At 41.2% G+C, this 18,001-nt stretch overlaps 1 protein-coding gene across 3 annotated transcripts in view; it reads left to right on the forward strand.

Moving 5' to 3' along the window:
* The window catches only part of FYB1 (FYN binding protein 1), a 172,943-nt gene that overhangs the window by 70,034 nt on the left and 84,908 nt on the right, over positions 1–18,001 (forward strand). For all 3 annotated transcript variants that reach the window (XM_006063516.4, XM_006063517.4, XM_006063518.4), the window contains exon 2: positions 1,310–2,471. In XM_006063516.4, coding sequence (XP_006063578.3) covers positions 1,310–2,471 — 1,162 coding nt within the window. The remainder of the gene's footprint in view (positions 1–1,309; positions 2,472–18,001) is intronic.

Consider the following 18,001-nt stretch of genomic DNA (forward strand, 5'->3'; position numbering starts at 1 on the left):
AAATGGAATTAAATGATGCCATCCTTCAAAAGAATGACATGGGGCAACACAGATAACATGCCTGGTTCAGAATCAAGCACTAAACAGTGGCTCTTATTATTATGAAAGAAAGTAACATGGGGGTACATCACAGTGCCTTCTGTGCTACATGACTTAAGAGGAGGAAGCAGTTCTTTCCAACCAGAGAGGATCTCTGGTTTCTTGGTATCTGAGTGGGGCCTTGAGAGAAGAAATATTCTTGGGCATGTGGCAATGATCGGTGAGTGTGGGAAATAAGAAAACCTTTCTAAGTGAATTTTTAAAGCACAGAAATGGAAACTGTCATGGTTACCTGTGATTTTTTTTTTTTTTTTTTTTTTTTAATTTCCTGAAAGAACTACAAAAGTTCAACTCCCAGCTTTTGGGAGAAAAAAGGAAATCAACCATGAATTTTTCCAGGTTACTTAGGATTATAGTCTCAGAGAAGGTGACAGCCTACCCTCTTTCCTAGGTAACACCCTGATTCTAGACAAGAGGGACAAAGACAGTAGCAGGAGACTGGAGAAACCAGCTTCTGGAAATGAGAGTCTCCAGCCCCTTTCTCATCACCTTTCCAGTGTCCCAGACCCTATCCTATACCCCTTGAAAACGAGTGCAGTCGGCCTGCTAGTCTGGTTCCAGCTGAATCATTTACACTAAATAAGTATCGATAAGTAGAACAAAACTCACTTTATTGCTTATATACAAAAATGAGTGGGTTTTTCTGCCATATCTCCCTGTGAGCAAACAGATGGACTTAAATATATATATGAACAAGAACAGGCTCGCAAACCACAGAGATGTCAAATGTGGCTATGCTGTATAAAGCATGCAACCTAAATTTACAGAAGAGCTTGCTTTCATTTTTGAAACACAGTTTCTCTTTAAGAGCCTCAGCTGTAAAATATGGAAGAAGTCTTTGGTTAGTCACTTTCACATTTTTTTCAAGTTCAACAAAACAGATAAATACCAAGTTCAGAGTAAATCCCATAAGAGAGCTAGAGAAACAGTGAGAGGAAAGAAGGAAAGAGAAGTTGTGACTTAACAACAAAAAAAAATACCAAGTCAGTCTAAGACAACCAAAAAAAAAAAGTCTGTGTATCACAGCCCTCCCCTTTGAAGAAAGTCTCACAACTTATTTTGCCATAGAGGAAGAAAAATGTTACAATATCTCGTGAACCAATCAGCGACACTGAAGGCCTCAAACCAGGAAACCTTTAAAGTGTAGTATTTTAAATTGTGCAAGTGAGACTTCAGTCTCTCAGCGAGTGTTTCTTCCCTGTGCTTGCAGGATGGAAAAGCAGATGTGAAGTCCCTCATGGCGAAGTTTAACACCGGGGGCAACCCCACGGAGGAGGTCTCCGTCAACAACCGGCCCTTCAAGGTCCCGGGACAAAACTCCCCCTCAGGAGTCCAAGCCAAAAAGAACTTGTTCAACAACCAAGGAAACGCGAGCCCTCCTGCAGGACTGAGCAACGTGCCCAAGTTTGGATCCCCCAAGCCACCTTTGGGGGTGAAACCTTCTCCCGAGGAAAAGCCTGACAAGGAGCCCAAGCCCCCATTTCTAAAGCCAACGGGAGTGAGTCCCAGGTTTGGACCACAGGCTAACTCGGCCACCAGAGACTCCGAGGTGAAAGCAGGATTTCTGAAACCTGTAGGCCCCAAGCCCATCAACTTACCAAAAGAAGACGCCAAACCTGCATTTCCCTGGCCTCCTGGGACTAAACCTTCACTTCCCAGTGTAAACCAAGACCATGACTTAAAACCAGGCCCCAAGCCGGGGTCAATGCCTCCAGCCCTGGAAAATGAACCAAAACAAGTCTTGTCAAAGTTGTCTGGGGCAAAAGGCAAGTTTCTGTCAGCCTCACAAGATCTGGACCCCAAGCCCCTCTTCCCCAAACCTGTCTTTGGCCAGAAGCCACCCATGAATACAGAGGATCCCCAGGAAGATGAGAGCCCCACCAAGACTGCGGCTCCACAGAGAGGGCCCCTGGCCCCCCTGGCAGCCAAGGCCAAGTCTGGCCCTTTGAAACCAGCCAGGGAAGAGCCAGAGAATAAAGAGCACGGAGGTGAGACATCAGTATCTCCTTTTCCTGGAGTTGTTCTGAAACCTGCTGCAAACAGAGGGGCCCCCGGAGGCCTCCCCAAAAATACTGAAGAGAAAAGAGAAGATAGGAAGATGGACGCAGCTAAGAACATCTTCCTGAACAAAATTACTCAGGAAGAGTCGGCCTCTGGGGCTCCTCCTGCCAAGTTCTCGAAGACCCCTTCGAAGCTGACATTGACAGGGCCCTGGAGCCAAAGTCAAGACAAGGAAAAGGGGGACAAGAATTCAGCGACCCCCAAGCAGAAACCCCTGCCTTCCTTGTTTACCCTGGGACCCCCTCCACCAAAACCCAGCAGACCACCCCACGTTGACCTGTCAAAATTCCGAAAAGCCACTTCTGGAAACAGTGAGTTCTTTTCTCCTTTGTTATTTCATATGTTTTGCTTCCCATCAGAGGGTGTTCTAGCTTCTGGGTAAAAATTTGTAACAAGGAATGATGTAACAAAATTTGTAACAAGGAATGTAACAAGTACTCCTGTGTCTATGATGACTTTTTCTTGGTGGTTTCTTTTTTCTGGTATGGGACTTCTGAGAGTGTTGAAATCCTTAGTTCTATTCTGTGAGGAAGTGCCTTGAGGGGGCTGGTTTGGGGGCTTGGGGAGGAATACATCCATTTGATTACTAGGTAGTTTTGCTTAATGATGACCATTTCCTTTATTCCTTTCTTGGATTTCATTTCTGTTGAATTTAGAGTGAGATGTGTTCCCTCCAGTACCACAAAAGGCATTAGAAGGTGAGCCAACCTCTGAGTCAAGTGGCTGAGCCCGGAGGACATTTGACTGTCACGGCTGCAGGGTGCCCTGGCATCCAGCGAGTAGAGCCCAGGGACGCTGCTAAAAACCCTACAGTACACAGGACAGCTCCTCCCAACAAAGAATTACCCAGGCCCGAATGTCAACCGTGCAGAGGTTGAGAAACCTTGTCACAAATGATTTTAAATGTCCCCAAATTGATCATGTGTCTCCTAAGTCCAGTATTCAAAGAAGAGATGCAAAGGACTCATGAAATGGCACTTACTGTTTTATATTTTAGCTGTTGTTTTTCAGTCAGCATAAAGTTTTCTGAACATTCCTGATTGCTTAAGTAGTACTTTAGGGTAATAAGCCAGACAGAGGGACACATTATTTTCCTCCTAGGTAAATAGTTGAATTTTCTATCAGAGATGTTACCACCCTGCTATGGCAAACAATAAAAGTTGATCCTGAATGACTTGGTAAAGATTGGTAACCCTTTAAGTGATGAAAGAAGCTCACTTATGCTTGAAATGATTAAGACTTTAGAAAAAGAATGTGCAATTGTTGTTTATCATGAGAAAAGGAAAAGGATGGTTACAAGTGACCACACCACTACTAGATATATCTTTTTTTACTTCCAAGAGTGTGATCTATTTAAAGCAATTCTGAGTATAAAGGTAGTTTGTTTTATTTTGGTCCTGTAGAAGCATTTTGCAATATGTCACTTTCCTAAGATCAGTATTCTCTATGTCAAACCACAGATTACTAATCAAATGCCCCATTAATCACTCACATTGAAAAAGTTTGAAATAACCCCACGATCATCTGTTTTCTAGAACGAGTCAGTCTTGTTCCACTTATGTCCTCATATGTCATCCATCATGTGCTAGTTCTAATACTGATCCATAACTCAGAAATGTTTGGTTTTTTTTTTAATCTTCTAAAGGACCCTTTCTAATTCCCTGTCTTAATTTTTCTGTGCTTCAGGTAAAAATGAGCTATCATAACCACCATTTTATGGCTCTGACTTCATGTCAAAGAAACTGTCCTGATGCAAAATAGAAATCCTTGAGAGGTTTCTTCCACGTCCGCCATCTTTATTTCCACCGCACTGCCTGGTTTGAATGGTGGTACTCAGACGTCTGCTGTTGCACTGTTGAAATGCCAGTGAAGCCCTCTTTGGGTTCTGTAGTCCCAGCAAGGTCAGCCTGGAGCTGATTTTCAGTGAAATACAGCTTCCAGAGACTCAAGCAAAATTGCTTAGGAAGTCAAGTTGATCCTTGCCCTCTTTCTCCTTCTCCTTGCAACCCTGTCCCCATCCTGATGTGCCTCCCCACTGCTCAAGTGTTCCATGACACAGTTAGGACTCTAAATCTTCTCATCAACGTACCCCCAGCTCTACCCTCTGATCCCTTGATACATATTATGCTTCAAACTCTTCCCTCTTCATCCACCTCTTCCAGAAATCAAAACTCAATCTTTTATTTTTTCTTTTGGTGGGAGGTGGGATTCTGAATTTTTAGAAAAATATTTTATGTTGGGGTGTAGGTGATTAGCAATGTTGTGATAGTTTCAGGCGAATGGCAAAGGGACTCAGCCATACATATATGTGTGTGTCCATTCTCCCCTAAACTCCCCTCCCATCCAGGCTGCCCCATAACATTGAGCAGAGGTCCCTATCCTAATACAGTAGGTCTTTATTGGTTATCTATTTTAAATATTGCAGCATATACATGTCAGTCCCAAGCTCCCTAGCTGGCTTTTCCCCCATCTTTCCCCCAAGGTAACCATAAATTCAAAACTCAATCTTCTTAATTTGAACTGACATCAAGTTGTTGTCAGTATAAAGCAATCCAATTCATAACTAATTCTGAGTAACACCCCTTTACAGCATTCACAATTTTAAAAAAGCATTTAATTTTTAACTTATTTTTTAAGTAGAAATTATATCTGACTCAAAAACAACAGCTATAACATGATATACAGTGAAAAGCACTTTTAGTCAGTCCCCACCATTTGCTGGGTCTCCACAGAAACCACTCTTCTAATTGGTATATTTGTCCAAAGTTTCTTTATGCTTACCCAAGCAAATATAAATATAGATATTAATCCTCTTGCCTTTTACTGAAGAAATAAAATTCAGTATGCATTGCTTTGATCCTTTGATTGTATTTTTAAAATAAAAATACAATCCCTGCCTATCTTTACACATTTTAATAAGAGGTTACTGTTGAGCTGCATAATATTCAGGTACATGGATGACTCACCTAATTGATATAACAATTTGTATTGTTTTTAAACTTCTGCTCCTCAAAACAGTGCTGCAGAAATTAACTTTGTATATGCGTCACAAAAATGAACACTTGTTTCCTGAACACCGAGACTTTCTTAATAGTCAGGTCTGCTGACTCCTAATCCCACCACTGCTATGGTTCCATACTAAGTAGTTTAGCATTCCGTTTAGGAAGGTTAAAAAAATACCAGAGTTTTAAAGTGTATCATAGTATTCAAATTAATTGAAGCTTCATCTAACTCTGTAGGTTTTCAAAACTCTAGAACTTTTTTCTTAACCTTCTACTTGATTCATTCCTTTCCAGGTTCACGTTTAATTCCTTAAAACTCTTTTCCAAATCTACCTTCCATCTTTTATCATTTTTGTCCAATATATCAGCCAGTAAGGAGATTTCCCTGGTGGTCCAGGGGTTAAGACTATGCTTTCCAGTGCAGGGGGACACAGATTCAATCCCTGTTTTGGAAGCTAAAATCCCATATGCCTCATGGCCAAAAAGCCAAATCATAAAACAGAAGCAATATTGTAACAAATTTAATAAAAACTTTAAAAATGGTCCACATAAAAAAAAAAGAAAACCTTTAAAAATAAAAAGAATGCTTATTATTGATTGAGGACTTGTTACATATTAGATACACGCTGCTGCTGCTGCTAAGTCGCTTCAGTCGTGTCCGACTCTGGCGACCCCATAGACGGCAGCCCACCAGACTCCACCGTCCCTGGGATTCTCCAGGCAAGAACACTGGAGTGGGTTGCCATTTCTTTCTCCAGTGCATGAAAGTGAAAAAATAAAGTGAAGTCGCTCAGTCGTGTCCAACTCCTAGCGACCCCATGGACTGCAGCCCACCAGGCCCCTCTGTCCATGGGACTTTCCAGGTAAGAGCACTGGAGTGGGGTGCCATTGCCTTCTGTTTATTCCTCCTAAGAAACCAATGGAAATGGGAATTCTACCTGGAAACTAAAGCTCAGAGAGGTTAGGGGACTTGCCCAAATCCACAATGTGACTAGGCGGAGAAATTGGTCCTGGACATTGGGTACAGTCCTCCTGTCTCTCTGATTTCAGAGCCTGTGACCCCCTCATCACCCTCCCTGCTACTCTCCCTCCTTGAAACATAAGATATTATGAAATAATAAATCAAGCATAAATGAAACCCACAGAATCTTTATCCTTCTCCGTTTCTCTGACCTTTGGTTAAAAATTGTCATTTTTTTGTTTTGCTATAAATACCACCATAAATACCATAAATAATAACCATGTGGACAGAGAACAGTCTGTTTAACATTATCTATTTGGAGCACAGAAATAATATATTCTTGTTAGTTGTTTAAATTTGTCTTCCCAACCAAGTCTAATTGGAATTTAGTATTCATACTCTATCAGTTCAGTTCAGTTCAGTTGCTCAGTCGTGTCTGACTCTTCACGACCCCATGAATTGCAGCATGCCAGGCCTCCCTGTCCATCACCAACTCTCAGAGTTCACTCAAACTCATGTCTATCGAGTCGGTGATGCTATCCAGCCATCTCATCCTCTGTCATCCCCTTCTCCTCCTGCCCCCAATCCCTCCCAGCATCAGTCTTTTCCAGTGAGACAACTCTTTGCACGAGGTGGCCAAAGTATTGGAGTTTCAGCTTTAGCATCAGTCCTTCCAAAGAACACCCAGGACTGATCTCCTTTAGGATGGACTGGTTGGATCTCCTTGCAGTCCAAGGGACTCTCAAGAGTCTTCTCCAACACCACAGTCTAAAAGCATCAATTCTCTGGCACTCAGCTTTCTTCACAGTCCAACTCTCATATCCGTACATGACCACTGGAAAAACCATAGCCTCGACTAGACAGACCTTTGTTGGCAAAGTAATGTCTCTGCTTTTTAATATGCTATCTAGGTTGGTCATAACTTTCCTTCCAAAGAGTAGCATCTTTTAATTTCATGGCTGCAGTCACCATCTGCAGTGATTTTGGAGCCCCCCAAAATAAAGTCTGACACTGTGTCCACTGTTTCCCCATCTATTTCCCATGAAATGATGGGACCAGATGCCATGATCTTCCTTTTCTGAATGTTGAGCTTTAAGCAAACCTTTCACTCTCCTCTTTCACTTTCATCAAGAGGCTTTTTAGTTCCTCTTCACTTTCTGCCATAAGGGTGGTGTCATCTGCATATCTGAGGTTATTGATATTTCTCCCGGCAATCTTGATTCCAGCTTGTGCTTCTTCCAGCCCAGTGTTTCTCATGATGTACTCTGCATATAAGTTAAATAAGCAGGATGACAATATACAGCCTTGATGTACTCCTTTTCCTATTTGGAACCAGTCTGCTGTTCCATGTCCAGTTCTAACTGTTGCTTCCTGACCTGCATACAGGTTTCTCAAGAGGCAGATCAGGTGGTCTGGTATTCCCATCTCTTTCAGAATTTTCCACAGTTTATTGTGATCTGCACAGTCAAAGGATTTGGCATAGTCAACAAAGCAGAAATAGATGTTTTTCTGGAACTCTCTTGCTTTTTCCATGATCCAGCGGATGTTGGTAATATGATCTCTGGTTCCTCTGCCTTTTCTAAAACCAGCTTGAACATCTGGAAGTTCACGGTTCACGTATTGCTGAAGCCTGGCTTGGAGAATTTTGAGCATTACTTTACTAGCGTGTGAGATGACTGCAATTGTGTGGTAGTTTGAGCGTTCTTTGGCATTGCCTTTCTTTGGGATTAGAATGAAAACTGACCTTTTCCAGTCTTGTGGCCACTGCTGAGTTTTCCAAATTTCCTGGCATATTGAGTGTAGCACTTGTATGGCATCATCTTTCAGGATTTGAAATAGCTCAACTGGAAATCCATCACCTCCACTAGCTTTGTTCATAGTGATGTTTTCTAAGGCCCACTTGACTTCACATTCCAGGATGTCTGGCTCTAGGTGAGTGATCACACCATCGTGATTATCTGGGTCATGAAGATCTTTTTTGTACAGTTCTTCTGTGTATTCTTGCCACCTCTTCTTAATATCTTCTGCTTCTGTTAGGTCCATACCATTTCTGTCCTTTATCGAGCCCATCTTTGCATGAAATGTTCCCTTGGTATCTCTAATTTTCTTAAAGAGATCTCTAGTCTTTCCTATTCTGTTGTTTTCCTCTTTTCTTTGCACTGATCACTGAGGAAATCTTTCTTATCTCTCTTTGCTATTCTTTGGAACTCTGAATTCAGATGCTTATATCTTTCCTTTTCTCCTTTGCTTTTTGCTTCTCTTCTTTTCACAGCTATTTGTAAGGCCTCCCCAGACAGCCATTTTGCTTTTTTGTATTTCTTTTCCATGGGGATGGTCTTGATCCCTGTCTCCTGTACAATGTCACGAACCTCCATCCATAGTTCATCAAGCAGTCTATCAAATCTAGTCCCTTAAATCTATTTCTCACTTCCACTGTATAATCATAAGGGATTTGATTTAGGTCATACCTGAATGGTCTAGTGGTTTTCCCTATTTTCTTCTATTTAAGTCTGAATTTGGCAATAAGGAGTTCATGATCCTTATCCACAGTCAGCTCCTGGTCTTGTTTCAGGTGACTGTATAGAGCTTCTCCATCTTTGGCTGCAAAGAATATAATCAATCTGATTTCGGTGTTGACCATCTGGTGATGTCCACGTGTAGAGTCTTCTCTTGTGTTGTTGGAAGAGGGTGTTTGCTATCATCAGTGTGTTCTCTTGGCAAAACTCTATTAGTCTTTGCTCTGCTTCATTCCATATTCCAAGGCCAAATTTGCCTGTTAGCCCAGGTGTTTCTTGACTTCCTACTTTTGCATTCCCATCCCCTATAATGAAAAGGACATCTTTTTTGGGTGTTAGTTCTAAAAGGTCTTGGAGGTCTTTATAGAACCGTTCAACTTCAGCTTCTTCAGCGTTACTGGTAGGAGCATAGACTTGGATTGCTGTGAAACTGAATACTCCCTATAGCTTAACAATTACTTTTAACAAACTATATAACACATTGCAATAGAATTATTCTCAATTGAATGAAGCTTCAATACAAAATAAATATTTTATCTATACGAAATGACCCATATTGTAGATCTATTCCGTTACTTACTTGTAACCATAGCTTGAATATAACCTGTTACTTTTCTGAGCATGGGATGAATAGTTTTTCTTTTCTTTAGAATCACTGAAGGTACAAAAGCCTAAACTTAAAAAAAAAAAAAAATCCAAATATCAAAATGTTCTCTGAACTAACCTTTTCTCTGATTCCTTTTGGTTCCTGAGCTAGTAGTGAAAGACCTTCCTCCAAGACACCAATGTGTGTGCCTCACAGCAAAGTGTGAGTTGTTAAGGACCCCTAGCTGGACTGCAGGTGTGCATATAGGGGTTAATAAAACCTACCAGGAAACATTCAATCCAACCCTTTTTCTGGTCTTATTTTTAAAGCTAGAGAGAAACTAAAACTCGTCTTTCCATATGTTAGTTTTAAGAGTGATCAGCTCAGGGACTTTCCTGGTGGTCCAGTTGCTAAGACTCCATTCTCCCAGTGATAGGGGGGCAGATTCCCTGGTTGGGGACCTAGATCCCACATGCCACAACTGACAGTTTAAATGCCACAACTAAAAGATTCTGCAACAAAAATCAAGGATCCCTCATGCCGCAACTAAGACCCAGTGCAGTCAAATAAATAAATATCAAAAAAAAAAAAGAGAGAGAGAGAGGGAGAGAGAATGATTCCCTCATCATCTTGACAACTGAAGGGGTAAGGCCAGGGTGCCAGTGGGCAATAACCAAGGGCTAATGATGTGGCTGACCCACTCCCTCTCCGTTTGTGTCACTTTAACTAATCCATTCTGCACTAACTTGGAACCAAAAGGTGCTTAGGTTATTTTCATCAGCAAGTCACTTGTTTCTAGGAGGGGCAAGATTTTCCATCCCAGACCCTGAAACTCTCATGTCTCTTCTCTTTCTCTCTCCTTTCATGTGTATTCTCTTAAAATCACCTTATTAGATTGTATATTTGAAAAATGTTTAATACCAGTGTGTGTTGATCCTAACCACTGCATGAAAAAGGATTCAATGCTCAAGCACATTTAAGAAGTGTGAGGCTGAGTGGGCCCTTAACAGCAGGATTTCCTCAAGCATTACTACACTGCTTTGCGCTTGGAATCTAAGAACAAGGTACCTAAAAACATCCCAGGACAATTCCTCTGAAACATCACGCTATTTCAGAACACTGAAAAAGCTGAATCAGATACTATGATCTTCTCATTCTTGGTCTTTCCTCTCCAAGGTCTAAACCTCTTTTGTTCTTCTAAAATAAACCAGCTCCTCAGTCTAATCCCTGTTCTCTTGAATAACCTATTCCATGCTGTATTATAACAGCATGCTTTGGGTGTTTTTATCCAATATTTTTAACACTATTATAAACAATCTTCATGGTCTTTGTTTTTATATCCTGGCATATAATTTTGCAGTAGAGAAATATGAAACCGCCCTGAACTCCCCTTTTTGAAAATGACTTGCTTTTCTGTCTGGATTCCCAAAGGAATTTCTGTCTTTACTAAGGTTTAAAATTTAGCCAAGATGTATCTGTGTCAGTCATTCTATCACCAGTATTTTCTGAGATAATATTCCTCTTAGTTCTCAGAGATTTTCTGGTCCATGTACATGGAGGGGTCACCACTTCTTTTGATCTAACTCATGGATGACAAATACGTCTACTTTAATCCAGTGTGATAAATGTTTCTTCCCCTCAGAGCTGTGATTTGAGTTCTGAGTATTGCTTTTAATCAGCTCACTGCAAAATGAAGATGAGCTGTGCTGGTCTTGAGGGCAGTCTTTGTGGGGGACATGAATGCTGTTCCATTTTCTGACATCTTGTTTAGAGCATGTGCACAGGCAAGGCCAACCATAGCAACTCATTCCCCGCTCTGTCTCTGGGAAAATCCTGTTGTGGTATTTAGGGCTTCATACTATAGATTTTGCCTTGACCTTCCCCAGGCTTCATTCCACTTCTCCAAGCTGGAGTGTATTAGGGAGCTTCCGCAGACTTCCCTAGAATAACTGTCTCCCCTATCACCACCACCACGCCATCTTGCTTCTGAGCCCACATAACAAGTGGGAAGCCTCACTTGCCTCCTGTGGCACCAGACTCTTCTGTTTCTTCCCTTAGTCACTAATTTTTAAAGTTTATTCAATGAAGTTATTTTCCTTTTCTTGTGCAGTGGCTGCAACTGAGTTTGGGAGAATGTTTATCTTGCCTTATTTCATTTTTCCTATTTTATTTGGTAATTAGAAGAGAGACATCCTGTAAGTCCCTCCCTCATTGTTCAATACCAACTAAGTATTTCAGCTATAATCCAGGAGTCAGCAGTATTTCCAAAGGGACCTTGTGAAGTTCACCCCTTGGCAAGACAGGCAGCAAGATGACAGAAAGGAAACTCATGTGACTTTGAGTGCCTGCGGAGAGCTTTGTTGTGGACCCTCTGGACTGGGCTCACTGGTCAGGGACACTTGCATGACCACTCCCTCCTACCCCCCACCAAGTCTCCTATTCTGGGGAGTCTTCAGGACACAATCAAGAAGGGTGAGGGGGCTACCCGATGGAGGCTTCCCTCAGACAGGGATGGCGTCTGACCTCTACCGACTACAAAACCCTGAGAGCAGTCATATTTTAAGCCTTAACATCCAATCAGTTTATATTTAGACTAAGAGAGGAATTGAATACTGGCTAGGAAGATGAACCAGGAAAAGGAAAAGACCACCGGGCTGACTCCTGGGGAAGGCCGAGTCCCCCTCTCCAGGGCCACTGTCACCAGTAAAAGTCCCCTCAGAATATTGACGTTCCTGTTTTCTTGCTGGGGCATCAAAATTCATTTGGCCATCAAAATTCATTCTTAATGGCTCAGGCACCAGCTAGTCTTTTACTATTAATTTTGACACAGTTATCCATTCTTATCATTTAACTCACAGGGAAAAGTTTCCTTTCAGTGATAGTCACCATGCCTGTAAGACAGACTGTTGCTTTTCCTCATTATGAGAAGAGAAATTTCGGTAAAACCCAGTTTGAAGCAACATGCCATGACTTACCCTGATATAATAATTCTTCCTGTGACCAACGGGCAGAAATTGGCATATTTTAAAGCCACTAACAAAGCAAAATATGGAAATATTGCACAATCAACTGACATTATATTAGCATTCACATAATATATGTGCTAGATCAGAAAAGCTATGGCCACTTATAACATAAATGAATATATTGTTTTATAATGACTGACTGGCTCACTTACTCTTAAAGTATGAAATGCATACAAAATGATTTAATATATAACAAATGTGGTCCATAGTATTTAATTCTTTAAATAAGCATGCAAAGCTGTTCAGAGAGTAAATCCTAAGAGTTCTCATCACAAGGAAAAACTATTTTTCTATTTCTTTAATTTTTATATATACTCCATGATGGATGTTCAGTAAACCTATTTTGGTAATCTTCTCATGCTGTATATGTCAAATTATTTTGTTGGACTCCTTAAACCTACACAGTACTGTATGTCAATTATATTTCAATAAAACAGGCAAAAGTTAAACATGCAACCCATAGAGATAAAAGCAATAAAATGAAATTGCAATTTACTTGAGGACAGAAGGGGGTAAAAAATAAAGTCACAGCTAAGAGTCAAATACAAATATATATGAGTCTCATGATCAAATACCTGCAAGCTTTTCCTTAATTTCAATTGTGCTTACACTTTAAAAAGTTTTTAAAAACCTTAGATAGGAAGATTGGCACAAACATACATTCAGTCCAGTTACTGGACAAGAGAACTCTTGCTTCATATAATCTGCTAAAATAATTTCCAATCCAAGCCAAAGAAACCCTTTTTATTTTTTTCAAAGAATTGGAATTTCATGATATTCATTTGCCATTGAAGGCTCCTTTTTTAACTCCCGATAATAGCTATTTTTGAATATGATGAGTTCGAATGCAAAAAATACCTCTTTGTGCATGTATGTTTTATTCTCAAAACAAAATGAATTAACTTTGATAACACAAGAATAGCTCCAGAATGAGCAAAATATGCCTCAGGAGCAGAAATCCAGCTACTTGATTTTGTAAAAAAATACCTGAAAATACTTTATCCTTTTATTAATAGAGTAAGCATAATCGACTGAGCGACTAAAGTGAACTGAAGCATAATCATGATGGTTTGGCATGGCTCTAAAGCCCAGAGAACCATCTAGAGCAATAGATTGTTTTTCCTACATATGAGAAACAAAAAAGAAAAAAAAGTCCATACACTGGAGAATCCAACTGCTATATTAACTAGTAAATACGTAGGCAAGAAACCTATTTCTCTTCCATTTAAATTGCCGCTAAAGAAAACAGATTATACTTCATGTTGTCTGGCAAAGCACAGGTAGAAAAAAACACCCAAAGATGCTATCAAGAAAAAGTAACCGAAGATGAGACATCTGTTGTAGAAAAAAACAATCTGTACAAAAACCCATGTGAGGTTTTTCTTTCCCCAAAGTAAGAACTTGCATTGTAGAATTAGCTGTTTGCATTTGTTAACAGAAGCCTGCATCTCTCTGCAGCTGTGTTCCTGAACACCGCAACAGCTCTTCTGGCCAGCGTGCTCCCAGCAACCGGGGCAGGTGTTTCTCCAGGGGCCACAGTGGGTCTGTTGAGGTAGAGAGGGGCACAGGGAAGTTCTTGCCACGTAACACCCGCCACTCTCTTTTCTTGGTTTTCTTTTCTTAGAGCAATAAGATAGCTCATCTGATTTTCCGAAGCAACCCCTGTGGTGATTGGATTACTGCAACCAGGCAGCTAAAAATCTGTCCCTGTAAAGTGGCAAGGCAGATAAATATCACAGAGATCCGAGGAGTATTTGAGTGTCTGTTCCTCTCATCTAGAATGAAAGTTGTTCAACTGTTGTTAGGTGGGGAAAGAAGCTTCTAGGCATTACTCTAGTAATGCCCAAAAGAGTCTCTCTCAGTGGTTTGTTTTTAAACCCTACAATAGTTCCTATTTCTCTTCCAAATTGTCACCTTAAACAAGTTGAGATACATCACGTGTTCTCAGTTATTAAGGGTCTAGTCTACAACTTCTCCCTGTTCTCCAGTCTTTAGCTTCTCATTCATCTAGATGGGGTAAGAAGGCCACACACACACACACACACACCCCACACACAATATAGCCTTGACTGGCTCCTCAGCCATTTTCTTTCAAAAGCTGTTTTATATGGAAGGAATTTTAGGCAAGTCTATAAAATACGGTTCAGTCGTTCATGTTACTCTCAGTTAAAGAGGATTTTGTAGACCAGATAAAAACAGTTTGACAAGCAGGAAATCTCACACTTTAAGAAGCTGTCTTTGATTCCTCTTAAGACTTGAGTTCTCAGCCCTCAGGAGGAGGAGTTAGTCGTGCTCTGGCTGAGTGGCAAGCAAGGTTTCTAGATCACTATCTTCTGCTGATCTCTATCTACCACTTAGGAACGCCCGCTTTCTCTACTGACTCTGAGTGATTGTCTAATAGTCCCTCTGTTTGAGTGAACATAGTTTCTTAGGCAGTGCAGCCTGCTATTACAAAAATATCATCAACTGGTGACTTTGCAACAACAGACACTTATTGCTTACAATTCTGGAGGATGGAAAGTCCAAGATCAAAGCACCAACAGATTCAGAGTCTGGTGAGAGCCCACTTCCTGGTTCATAGGTGGCTGTTTTCTCTCTGTGTCCTTACATGGCAGAAGGAGATAGAAAATTCTCTGGAGTCTCTTTTTTAAAGGCATTAATCCCATTCACGAGGGTTTCACTCTCTTAACCTAATTACCTCCCAAAGTTTCCAAATATCATCACAATAGGGATTAGGTTTCATGTAAATTTTGGAGGAACACAAACATTCCTCTGCCGCTCAAATTTGCAAATGACAGCCCACCACTCCCCCAGCCGTCAGCTTCCCTCCTATTTTCTTGCTTTGTTCTTCATTCTCATCTTCTAAGCTATGTTTCCTTTTTAAAAATCTTATTCTTTTCTATCCCTCTCCACCATCAACACAAATCTCTTTATTTTGGGGACAGTGAAGCCTGGGGAATAAAACCTGCAGAAAAGCTGAGATTTATGGAGGCATGAGGCTCAAAGAGGTGGCTGAATTCTGAACTACTAAGAAAGCATGGCTTAATACATGCGTCAACGTGATTTGAAATGGAAGAGCTAAAGTAGGAAATAAAAGTTTCTAACATGCTCCTGAAAAATCTGGATGAAGTTCATTCCAAACTCCAGCCTAGGTTTCATGGACAAATTTAATGGTCCCCACAGAAGATAAAGGAATAACCATGTGACCTGAATTCTCAAGGTCATTTCTTGCTTTAAGCTCCTGAGTCTAAATGGGATCATTTAGCAACTGCCACCCTGACCCTGTTCCATACCGCAACACCCAAACAAGACCTGACTCTTTTCTTTAATTTTCACTGTGAACCACTCACTGAAGGCAAGAGTGTGCGTGAGTGACAGACTTCAGTAAAGGTGTGTGGAGGAGTTCACATGGCTAGAGGTGTAAGATGGAACTTTGGCAACCATCATTCTTCAAAAGTAGATGGGCATTTTGCAACTCAATCTTCTGTCCCCACCACAGTGACTCACCTTCTTCTTTCTTTTCTTCACTTCTTTGACTCCTCTTTCTCAATGGCAAAGAGAAATGAGAACACTCTTTCCATTTTCTTATTCAGAAAAGTTCAGTTGTCTCTAATCCGAACCCTGGAACTCAGCTGGGGTCTTCCTTTGCACATAAGCAGGAGTTTCGTATTCAAAGGCCATCTCATCGTCTCTTGTGAGTGGAAGGAGTTTGCAAGAAGGGATGGCCAGGGGTGGGGACAGCAGAAATGGTTTTATTTTACATTGTGGTTGATATGCATTTTATTACTAGAAAAAAAATTGATGATGAATAGAATCGATCCAGTAGAGTTTGGTTGGTCCCGATAGAAGTACAGGAACTGAATTGTTCCAAATAGTACTATAGCCAGTCAGGTTGTTTTATTCTTTTGTTTACTTTCAGTGTCTAATAACCAGGGATTCTTTAAAACTTAAGAGTGCTGGAGAGTGGTTTTCTTCTATCAGATCTGGGATTTGCAAGTTTTCACACTTTTGCCTGAATTAAAATGTTACAAGGACAGCCATGGAAACCTATGTCCCTTACATGTCTTCCAGATCATCGTGACACTAAATGGGCCCTAAAGAAAAAGATGACCAAAATGGATAGGCGTTCTAATCAACAGTGGATATGTCGTATAGTCATAAGAAGTGAAGAGAACATCAAAGTTGGGTCTTAGTCCTTCAAAGTTTCTCAAACTTTAAATTGCTTAGGAATGCCCCTGAAACTTCTAGTTCAAGAAGCCTGAGATGGAACCCAAGAATCAGAATAGTTACCAACATTACCAAGTGGTTCTGCTGCAAGTTGTTTCTGGACCACAGTTAAGATATACTGCTGTTTATGAGAACTGTTCCAGTCGGGGAGGGGTAAAGGGACTAATGGAAGAGGAAGGATTTCTAAGCCAGAGGTATTTTCCTGTAAACAAAAGGAATACTGAAACATTGAGACAGGATATTAGAAGTTAGTGATTACATCAAAACATGGAAATGACTGAGTGATCTGTTTAAGTAAACAAATAGTATCCAAGTGTTGATCTTAAAAATTTGCTTGGTTAGGGAAAGTGAGAAGGTGCTATTCAAATATCTACCATCTAAGTGGCTGGTACTGGAGCTTTGAAAGTCTTTTGCTGTATCAGGCATTAACCTGTGTGTTGCTGGATGACAGAGATATCCATGGGTGACTGGGGGTTTTTGGAACCCTCAGGAGCTTCAACTAGTTAGGCTGTTTTAAAGGCTGGTGGTTAAATCATTCACACCAGCTGGCTGGTACACCCCGGCTGCCGGCCAGCCTGGAGGAGTGCAGTGTACCCCCACAGAACACCTGTCATCAAGGACTCTTGCCACTTGCTCCCTCTATCTCCTTTCTTCCTTTTTTCTGTTCTCAATTCTCTTCTCTTTCCATTTCTTTTCTTCCCTCTGCCCCACAGTGGCTGTCAGATTAACTCAGATTAACTCATGCCACTTATAGTTACTATTCATCAAATTAAAAAACCTTATTTAGCACTACCGGTGGTATGTGTATGTGTGTGTGTGTGTTCTAGTCACACTGACTCTTTGTGACCCCATGGACTGTAGCCCAGTCTCTCCTCTGTCCATGGGATTCTCCAGGCAAGAATACTGGGCTGGGTTACCATTTCCTACTCTGGGGATCTTCCTGATCCAAGGATCAAACCCGCATCTCTTGCATCTCCTACGTTGCCAGGCCTGTTTTTTTTTAACCACTGTGCCACCTGGGAAGCCCCATTAGTGGTACTCAAGGCCAGGGAAAAAGTGCAAGTGCTCAGATAAAGAGACTTTGGAAACCTGAATAATTGTGTATCACTCTAAGAACTACCATTCTATTCATGGCGGCCAGAATAACAGGGGAGCCTACAGTCCTGCCCAGGGTGGCCGCACTTGTTTCCTTGGGAGATCTCCATGCTTGGAGATTGTGGGGCCCTATGGACTGTAGCCTGCCAGGCTTCTCTGTCCATGGGATTCTCCAGGCAAGAATGCTGGAGTGGGTTGCTGCTGTCCCCACCCCTGGCCATCCCAGAGATCAAACCCATGTCTCCATGTCTCCTACAGGGGCAGGCGGATTCTTTACTGCTAGCACCACCTGGGAATCCCAGTTACTTGCCTTTTCTGTTAATAAATAACTCATTGCTTGGTAACAATGTTCATCTTTTTCTTTGCCAATGTTTAGTATGTTAATTTGCTGCTGCTAAGTCGCTTCAGTCATGTCCGACTCTGTGCGA

Source organism: Bubalus bubalis, chromosome 19, assembly GCF_019923935.1.
Source record: "Bubalus bubalis isolate 160015118507 breed Murrah chromosome 19, NDDB_SH_1, whole genome shotgun sequence".
In the NCBI taxonomy this organism is placed as follows: Eukaryota; Metazoa; Chordata; class Mammalia; order Artiodactyla; family Bovidae; genus Bubalus; species Bubalus bubalis.